The sequence below is a fragment of the Daktulosphaira vitifoliae genome, unplaced genomic scaffold (assembly GCF_025091365.1).
Source record: "Daktulosphaira vitifoliae isolate Bord-2020 unplaced genomic scaffold, ASM2509136v1 Scaffold_3, whole genome shotgun sequence".
NCBI lineage: Eukaryota > Metazoa > Arthropoda > Insecta > Hemiptera > Phylloxeridae > Daktulosphaira > Daktulosphaira vitifoliae.
In genome coordinates this window covers 7,193,870-7,205,011 of record NW_026099574.1, presented here as the reverse complement: position 1 = coordinate 7,205,011, position 11,142 = coordinate 7,193,870, and the positions used below count along the sequence as shown (strand labels likewise).

Here is an 11,142-nt window from a genome sequence, read left to right as displayed (position 1 = left end):
ATAATATTTATTTCAAACTTGCAAGTTGAGTTAAAAGTTATGGTAATAAATTCATTTTTTTTTTATTAAAACTTTCACTTTAAAGAACAAAAAGAAGTAGGTTCAAAATGATTACTTTTAACATATTAAAAATCAATAATAATTTGAAAATAATTAATTATAAAAATTATATAATATATAATTAAAATAATTACTAATCTGGATATAATTAAGGAAATAGGAGTTGATGTTGGGTTGGGTTGGTTACATTTTTAACTTTATAATGCTATAACTCATTGAAAAGTGTACGAATCAACACAATTTTTTTATGAGAAATAATATTTTTTAATAATCCCTTTTTCATTCGACATACTTTATCTTAATCAGGGTATTAATAAGGAATTAGCAGATCATGTAACTTTTGTAATTATCCACCAATTTCTTAGAATTAAACACTATCTACTGATTTGCATCGAAGCGTTTCTTATGATAGTGATTTTAATCACTGTCAGATTAAATCTATACTGGACCCAACTATGCAACGTCCCCACTATGCCGCGACTTCACTGTGCTGGTTTTTTACTAATAATAATTTCGATGAGTTCCCTACAGTCGATATCGAAATTTTTAAAATTTACTCTGAACTAGTCAAAATATAATTATAAGAATATGTCTATCTATATTCAAAATATAATTAACAAGACTGTGGTGGCCCAGCGTTTCTCAGCGTAAAGCCTTGGCTGGCGCGGACACAGTTACCTCGTTAATATATTTTAAATATTATTTCAATACACCTTTTACTATCCTTTAAGTCAACTGCCTACACGTTACCGAAAGGTAATTGGCATAGTCCTTTATGGCTGGCGGGTACACACGCAGAGAATATTTCCAAGGTGTAGTTTCCTATCTTACGGACTATATATTTTATGATGAACTTTACCCGGACTACTAGCTCTAGAACTGGCTTGTCGACGGATATAGCGCACTTCAAAAATTACTCTTTTTATAAGTTTAGTACATATCTGTACCTCAACTGCCTACACGTAACCGAAAGGTAATTGGCATAGTCCCTTAGGGCTGGCGGGTACACAGGCATAAAGTACTACTACTAAAACTAATTAATTCTAATCACAAATTATGCTTCTTCATTTAGTTCGGCACATTTAAGGCTGTTCATAAATGTAGGGCACAATAAGCTTTATTATAAATATACGATAATGTATAAGGCTATTATGCCTGTATAAGTAAAATTACGCTTCTTCACTCTTTTCGGCGCATTTGAGGCTGACCAGAAATGAAGGGCACAATAATATTTAAAACCTTTATATAAAAATAGAGATAATGTCTGTTATTCGTGAAAACATTAGGTGATAATAAAAATAAATAAAAACTTGTTCCTGTGTAAAATATTAATAAATCATCTAAGACAATGTTCACCACTTAAGATAATACATATGAAAAAATGGCTTTTTATACGCCGGATGAAGTAAGCCAGCGATCTCTATTGAAATTCCTAAGATGTTGGATAATTATTTGTGATTGTTTAATTGTGATAGAAACCCTGCCGTGGGCGTAGTTAATGAATTGTAGGGGACTGGTTTGAAACATGTGTTGATAAATAGTTATTTTTATTACCCAAAAAGGGAAACATTCCTTAGATGATTTATTGCTTTATTTATATATATGTGATATTTAGTACATGTGTTAATAATTATACTACACTCACAAGATGTTAGAAGATTAAAAAAAAATAAAGCATACGACTTATTGTAAATATATATTATTTAATGTAAATTTACTTAAGTTTGGAGACTCTTCACTGGAAGTTTCTCTCCTTCATTGTGTATAATATCTTAACTATACATTTTATGTAATTTTAGATGTAAACGTTTGTAAATAATTTTGATTAAGACCGCAAGGTCGTCTCAAATATATATTACTTGTAAAAAAAAAAAAAAAAAAAAAAGATTCAATAAAGATCAAGGATCCCATCACTATTGTCGCCACTCGCGAGAAGAAATTTTTTATTCATAATACAATTATTTTACTATATTTTAAGTTTTAGCTTCGATGCAAAGTTGAGAAGATATTTTTTTGTGACCATCATTTGTTTTCTCTGCTCTAACTTGACCTACTTTTTTCAACGATACGTCAAATGTTTAGTTGAAGATATTACCCTCAAAAATTAAAAAAAAATGCTAATTTATCAATGATACAGTTATTTATCCCATGTTGATTTTTTTACATTTTTATCGTAATAGATAACTGAAATAGAAAGAATAGTAATCATATCCTAATAACTTTTGGTGTTTAAAAAAATTCTGCAATTGAAATATTCAGAACTTAATTAATTTTAATAATTTACTTTAATTAAATGAACCAATCAAACCAAAGTAGTTAAAAAGATTTACTCAATTGAGCGTATTATCAAAAATATAATTATAATTGTAAAACTCCATCGTTAACTTCAGGTGAAACTAAAAATCATTTTTTTTTTAAATTTATGATTTATATAGCAAAATATTACTAAAAAATTTGGCATATTATAGACTGGTAGTAGCACACAGAAATAGAGTTAAAAAATTAATAAATTATAAAGTAAAATTATTTACTTTTGTAGTTGAATACTTTTATCATATCAAATTTAATTCGACAATAAATAATTTAAGAATATTAAAAATTAATGATTTTAATTGTTTGTATGGACAAATCTAGTTAAGCTACTTTTTATTTGAATAAGGAATATTTTTTTGATTTTTAAGAGTAATAACTTAAACTAATCATTAACTTAAATATCATAAACTTAAATGAATCATTTGACGTATCGTTGAAAAAAGTAGGTCTAGTGAGGGTTGGCAAAATAAATCGTAGCCAGAAAAAGAACCACATAGTAAAATAATATTAACATGAATATCAATTTCTTCTCACGAGGGGAGACTATAGTGATAAGATCCTTTATATTTATTGAAATTATTGAATCTAAATGAGATAAATATCAAATGATTTGAAAATTCTATTCTAACTCAAAAAAAAAAATGCAAAATTTTAGAAGCCACAAACGGATTTGAACCTCGTACCCTAGGCGTTAAAGATCAAGGTGTTACCCATTAGGCAACTATTCGTTGATTTTTGTTGCATGATAAAATTAGCTATTTAAGCTAACTCAAATTTAAAAATTACTTTTACGACTTTAAAAAAGTAAAAAATAAAAATATATATTTAATGTTTTTTTATGTTCCTAAGTCAATTAGGAAATCTTACTCAAACTGGGGGCCTTAGTTCCCCTATTTCCGATTTTTGCTACTTCTACGAATAATTGATTTGTTTAATAAATTTATTTAATTATTAACGATTAATTAACGATTTTATTTTAAAATTATATTTTAGGTAAATATGTTTGTCTAAAAGGCAAGTGTAAGCGTCAAACCTTTCTATTGTTATTTATGACCGTCCGTTCGATTGACCGTTCGACCCAACGTTCGCTAACGGATGGTTTCTATTATCCGTTGTAAACGAACGTTTTTTATTGTTCTGAACGGTCGTCCGTTCGATGTTTCATACGTTCCGAAGGTGTTCATGAACAACGTTCGTCATATAAACCTATATAAAATAAAATCTGAATGTTTACGTTCGTGAACAGACGATTCAAAAATAGACCCCCTGGAGGCTTATTTTTGAATCATACGTCCGTCAAACGGATTCTATTGTTTTATTAGGTATACGGCCTTCTAGGTTATGTTCGACGAAGGTTTATATTCCACGATTGTTTGCAATTTATTGGAATAACATAAATAAATATTTTTAATTTTTAATTTATACAACTTGATTTTTAATATTAATATATTTATTTTAATTAATATATAATCATTTATCTCCAACATATACGCATTTATAATTTGTTGTTAATTTAATTCACTCGATGTGAATTTAAAATCGGCCAAAATTATAACATGTATATTATAATATAATATATATTATATATTATACATTTTATATATTATAATATATGCCTAAATTCGATGTATTTCTGTTAAACTATTGCTTACTTATTAGCTTCGATGCGAAGCTGAAAAGGTATTGGTTTTACTAAGATGTGTTTTTTTTTATGTCTGTTACCACTTTTTTTCAGCTCTCACCGAACCGATTTCTTTCAATGATACGTCAAAAGATCACAAATTGTATCTAGTCGAAGACATTACCCTTAAAAATTGAAAAAATAAATGGGGGAAACCTCCAAAAAAATTACAAATTTAAATACGCTAATTTTCAAAATTTTTTCAATTTTTTTTTACTAAAAACTGCCATAACTTTTTTAAAAATGAACATATCAATATAATTATTTTTTATATAGATGCATAATATCATTACCTTTCATTTGGTATATTTTTTTCATTAATTTAACCCTTAACCTGCCCACAAGGGGGGATTTAAAATGACAACTTTTTCACAAAAAATTTACTTTTTAAACTTAACTTTTGAAAATGTTCCGGAAGGTCTGACACTTTTATATATATCTTAAATTAAAGCTAATGTAATATACTTTAATTTGAAAAAAAAAATTTGACCTCTGGACTTGTCTTTATGGTGAAAACGTCAAACGAATACTATTTTTGTGTGAAATTTTTCGATTTTATATTTTACATTTTTTACTTTAAAAGGCTATAACATTTAAAAAAATGTATGGATCAATACAATTTTTTTATGAGAAATAATATTTTTAATAATCTCTTTTTCATTCGACATACTTTATCTTAATCAGGATATTAATAAGGAACTAGCAGATCATGTAGCTTTTGGAATAATACACCAATTTTTTAAAATTAAACACTATCTAAAGATTTGCATCGAAGCGTTTTTTTTTGATAGTGATTTTAATCACTGTCAGATATCATTATACTTGATCCAACTATGCCACGTCACCACTATGCCGCGACCCCCCTGTGCTGGGTTTTTTTTTTCTATGTAACTTATATATGATTTTATGACACAAAAATCAAAATTTTTGTCATTTTCTATAATATTTTATAACCATAAAGATTCAATTTTTTCTTTAGCTCTATCATATAACGTACTTATTTGTTTCCTAACAATTAGATTGTACTTGCATATATTGACTATTATGTTAAACAAATGTTTTTTATTGCTTTTTATTAATTCTAGAGTAATTTTCAAATATGCCAAAGTACTATACATGTAAGTACACTTGAAATATTCATGACTATTAGTTGGTTTTGAATCAATTGAGGTCGTCGTTTTAACTAATCTGTTCATGCAACAAATTGATAGAAATAAAAGTAAATTAATTACAATAGATGTTTTAAAGTCAACATAATTTTATTTTGTTGTTTGAAAAAATTTAATTTTGTTATATTATATTCAATAAATGGATAGGTGTGGTTATATACAGTAATCAAACCTTGGTCTATCATTATGAGTTATAAGTGCCGTTAGTTTTGTTATAAACATAGTTCAATGCTATAAGTAATATCTACTTATTTCTTAAATTAGTTAATCCTTATATTGTTAATTACAATTAACAATAAGTTAGATTTTACGACACATGTGTTATCAAAGAACTAATTTTTAACTTATTAGGCATTATTGTTATCGCTATCATTCAGCTTAATGAACTTTGATGTTTAATGCTAATAATAATGTTATTATTGCTATATTTATAATGCTATATAAATCGTAAATTAAAATTTGTATAATTTTCATAATATTTAGTAATTTTAAGGCCTTCTCTTCACGATTGCGCTTTCTTCCTGGGTCCGTCACTATGTGATATAAGCGCCGATAGTTTTATTATAAACATTTAGTTTTTTTTAATTTTCACGAGAAACCGCGGACTTTATGAAAAATTACTAGACACATTAATTGTAGTAAATAACTAGGTCTACAAAAAAGCTCAATATCATTTTCCCGTAAGATCAAAAACTTAGCAAAAAAATTTAAAAAAGTGCAAAAATTTGAATTTTCCTAAAACTTTGAGCTTAGAGCGTGCCCTGTTAATCATGTTATATGAAGCTCAAATTTTGCAGATATTATACTTAGACCTATAGGAACAAATTCCCGGGCGGCACTCTTTGAATTTCATAAAAAAAAAATCGTTCATATATAAATAAGGGGCACCCTAATGTGTATATTTGTAAAATTTATAATTATCGACAGATGTTTGCATCATTTAATATTAAACTATGTATCTATATCTAAATTTGAAAAATTACAATTGTGGATAAAACAAATTATATTTTTTAAATTTTCCTAACAATCATTTTAGTAATTACTAAAATTTGTAGATCTATAATGTTATTATTGCTATATTTATAATGTTATATGAATCATAAATTTAAATTTGTATAATTTTCATAATATTTAGTGGTTTTAAGGCTTTCTCTTCGCGATTGCGCTTTCACCCTGGGTCCGTCACTATGTGATATAAGCGCCGTTAGTTTTATTATAAACATAGCTCATTGCTTAAATATAATTAACAATAAGTTAAATTCTTAACAAATGTTGGCGAAACCAGCAGATTATGTTATAAACCGTGTTGCCACTTATGAGGGTAGCATCATGATACTCATACCTTAATTTATGACACGTGTTATCAAAAAACTGATTTTGCTTTATTAGATATTTTCGTTACTGCCATCATGCTGCTTAGTGAACTCGCCTGATATTTTATGCTAATAATAATGTTATTATTATACATTAATATTATTATTGAGGCAACTTGTTTTGGAGGGAAAACAGTAAGTATACATAAGTATTTTTAATTTGCACTTTAACGTGTAATATGTGTACAATTAAAATAATTTTCTTTTTCTTCTTTATATGGATAATTAAAAAATACTATTTACTGATATTTAACAAATATATTTTGATATAATCATTTGTTTTAAAATAATATCAAATTTAGAACATTTTTATTTTTATTATTAAAGCCATAAGATTAACTCGTATTTTGATTTAAATTAAAGTTTAACTCAAAACAGTTATCTATTAGTTTTGTAGGATAAAAAATAATAAAAATATAATAAATTATATAAAAAAACCCAGCACAGTGGGGTCGTGGCATAGTTGAGTCCAGTATAGATGATATCTGACAGTGATTAAAATCACTATCATAAAAAACGCTTCGATTCAAATCTGTAGATAGTGTTTAATTGAAAAAAAAAAATTTGTTAAAATAGCATATTTTTAAATACGGTAGCCATTTGCGCATAGAAGATAGGTCGTCGGAATAAATTTTTTATTTTATAGTACATAAAATAAGCTTTAATTTGATATATGTTTAAAGGACGTAGTATTTCCAGAACATTTTCAAAAATTAAGTTGAAAAATTTTTTGTAAAAAAGTTACTATTTTAAATCCCTCCAGTAAGCAGAATAAGTGTTAGATTTTCAAAAAAAATTATATTAAATGAAAGGGAAATATCTAAGGTTTCAATAAAAAAAAAATATTATTTTCATTTGTTCATTTTTGAAAAAGTTATGGCAGTTTTAAGTACAAAAAATATCTCCATAAAAGGTGATTTTTATCGCAAACATTACATTTTTTTTTTAATTTCGACAGCCATTTGCACATAGAAGATAAGGTGTCGGGACAAATTTTTTTTTTTCATTTTATAGTACATAAAAAAAGCTTTAATTTGATATATGTTTAAAGGACGCAGTATTTCCGGAAGATTTTCAAAAGTTAAGTTGAAAAAGTTCTATTTTTTATACAATATTTCAAGTTTTGAACGCCCCCTATATAAGGGGAAATTGTCCAATTTTAATAAAAAGTATGTCAAATGAAAGATGTACTTATAATGTATTTAGAGAAAAAAAATATGTGCTGATAATTACATTTTTCGAAAAGTTATAGCACTTTTAAGTTGAAAATTTAAAATCGAAAATTTTAACACAAAATTAGCGTTTTTTTAACTACGGCAGCCGTTTACATGCAGAAGATAAATTGTCGGGACAAATTTTTTTTTTTTTATTTTATAGTACATAAAATAAGCTTTAATTTTATATATATTAGAAGGACGCAGTATTTCCGGAACATTTTCAAAAATTAAGTCGAAAAAGTTAATTTTTGTAAAAAAGTTGCTATTTTAAATCCCCCCTAATGAGCAGAATAAGTGTTAAATTTTCATGTTAAATAAAAATGATGTTGATTTGTTGATTTTTGAAAAAGTTATGGAAGTTTTAAGAAAAAAAAGTTTTTAAGGGTAATGTCTTCAACTAAAAGTGGCGACAAACATAAAAAATGCAAACACATCATAGTAAAATTAATACCTTCTCAGCTATTGTTTGTAAATAAATTGAGTGAATAGAATTTAAAACAAATTTATGTATATATTATGTAGGACGTGCAAATTTTAAACATTATTAAATTATTAAAAATATAAAAATTAGTAAATACTATAGATAGTATACCACAGATTATTTGATAAATGAACTACACGTGCTTATTTATTAAAGAAATTAAATGTACAGTATAAATGTAATTAAGACAAAAACTTTGCATATATTAAGTCTAAATTACACTTTAAAATATGTTTGAATAAAATTTGTTACACAAACTAATTGAACTGAACATACAAGACTGTTTAAAGATAAGTATTTTAAAATAGCAATTTTAAAATTTTGTATTTATTTTGGAGATTTCAATATTATAATTCTTAGTTTATTGTAACTATACAAACAAAAATAGTTTATTTTAATAAAATTAATTATATTAAACGACTTATATTAACTTTCAAATTTATTTTTTATCAATTAATATAAAAATTATAGTTACAGTTATTATATTAAAATTTACAATTTCCATATTCATTTATATTACGATAACAACTGTACTTACTAGATAATTATTTTATAATCCACGACTTTTTTTAGCATACCTATCGAATTCAAACTATATCAACTTTCTGTCAGAAACTTATTTTCGAGTAGAATAGAGTACTGTCTATTTATTGAAGACTTGATTTTTTTAATAATATATTTCATGAATAACAATATTAGAGAAATACTACAACTTTTAAAGATAAAAATAATTCCTGTATTTTATATAATTATATATATCCCTTAATTTCAAAGTATTTTTGTTAAACTATTGCTTACTTATTTTTTTTATGTAATTTATAAATGATCTTATCACACCAAAATCAATATCTTTATTATTTTCTATAATATTTTTAATAAAGATTTTTGCATTGAGTAAACTGTAATATTCTACAGTTTTAAGTTCTTTATGATTATGAGGTGGTTTGTTTGCTTCTTCAGGGCGTTCCTGACCAAACAAAAACAATGGTTCTATTGCAAAACATTCCAAAGGAATACAAATATCGGTCAGAATAATTTTCAATTCGGATTCTAATTTTAAATAATACTGTTGTTTATAATTTGGAAACTCATCTTCATCTACTGAGCCGTTTTTATGTTTTGGAATATAACTAATGAAGTCATTGATGCTTGATGTAATTTCAACAATATCAGAATCATTTTCTATACATGTAAGTTGTGAAAAATCGTTCAATATTAGTAACCATTCTTTTGTAAGATATTCTACGACATTGATATTTTGGTGTTGAAGGTACAAAAAATGTTTCCAAGTCAACCTTAACATAATGACCTTAAAGAAGTTAAAGAACACTACATAATAATCTATAATGGATTTAAAATTTCCACCTGACCATTGAAGAGTATTAGCTTTTTTTAACATTTTCTTAAAATTTCTTGCCATTTTATAACTCCAATCAACTTGTACATCGTAAAAATATTGGAATAAAACTATGCAACTTATATGCTTTGATAATCTTGTCATAAGTATGCCTTTTTTAGTAAATGTTTGTAAATTATCTGAATTCAGTAATTTAGGACTATTTCTGTTTTTTATAAATGTTTGTATATATTTTATATTATTATACATATTTGCATCTAAAATTGTCATTGATTCTGTATTTTGATGTTCAAACTCCAATATATGAATATTGAATACATTATTCCTATCACAGTTGATAGCATCTTGTTGTAAAATTTGCAGAACATAATCATGAGTGTCTTCAATAGTTTTATACCGGTTATCATCTCTATCTATATCTAGTATATTATTGGAGTTAGTTGAAAGTCCAAGTATGCTACTTAAATAAAGATTTAATAGCCACAAGGATCCAATATTCATTTTATTTTTTTCATATAATGTACTTATTTGTTTAATGACAATTTCGACATATCTACTTACGTTAACTATTGCGATTATCAAATTTAAATCTGTATTTTTTAACATTAGTTGAGTTATTTTCATGTGAGTTAAAGCACTAAATAAGTAAGTGCATTTTAGATATTTAGTTTCCTCAGTTGAACTGGAATCAACGGAAGTCGCTGTTATAACATATATTTGAATACAGAAAACTAGTAAGTATAACTCAATTATAAAAAAGATCTTAAAATTTAACATTTTTTAAAAACATTTGAAGTATTATACTTTATTTTACTTAGAATTGTAACCTATGTTTAAATATATATGTGTGTATTTTTATTAAACATATGCATAGATTTTTAAAAATTCGCAAATATTGATAGTATCTGCTCATTAACTAAAAATAAACTAATAAAATAATTTTAAGTTGATTTTAGTGCATTAATTAAATATTTTAAATAACAATTAATTATATCTTCAAAAATAAAATTTTGTTACTTCTCTTTGTTACTACTTAGTATAACTTAGTATACTTAGTATAACTCAATGATAAAAGAGATCTTAAAATTTAACCTTTTTTTCAAACTTTTGAAATAGTTTAAATTAGTTTACTTAAAATGGCTACCTATGATTATATTTATAAATATATATGTATTTACTTTTATTAAACATATGCATAATTTTTTTAAATTCATGAATATTAATAGTATCTGTTTGTTAACTAAAAAATAAACTAATAAAATAACTAATAATAAGTACTAATAAATCCAATTTAAAAAATGTTCTAATTATTAAAGTTTGTATGTTTTACAACTATTGATTAAATAATATGTTATTATATTTATTAAAAGCTATTTTTCTGCACATTTCGTTTTAGATAATTTTTTATAATATAACTTAATTCTAATATTGTACAATGTGTAATAATATATTTTATTAAAAAAATTATTTTCAAAATAAATTTTTAAGTTT

At 24.9% G+C, this 11,142-nt stretch overlaps 1 protein-coding gene across 1 annotated transcript in view; it reads right to left on the bottom strand.

Annotated features, from left to right (window-relative positions):
* The window catches only part of LOC126903060 (uncharacterized), a 20,495-nt gene extending 9,990 nt beyond the window's left edge, over positions 1-10,505 (bottom strand). The window contains exon 1 of the mRNA XM_050681005.1: positions 9,604-10,505. Coding sequence (XP_050536962.1) covers positions 9,604-10,428 — 825 coding nt within the window. The 5' untranslated portion in view covers positions 10,429-10,505. The remainder of the gene's footprint in view (positions 1-9,603) is intronic.
* Between the last annotated feature and the right edge of the window lie 637 nt (positions 10,506-11,142).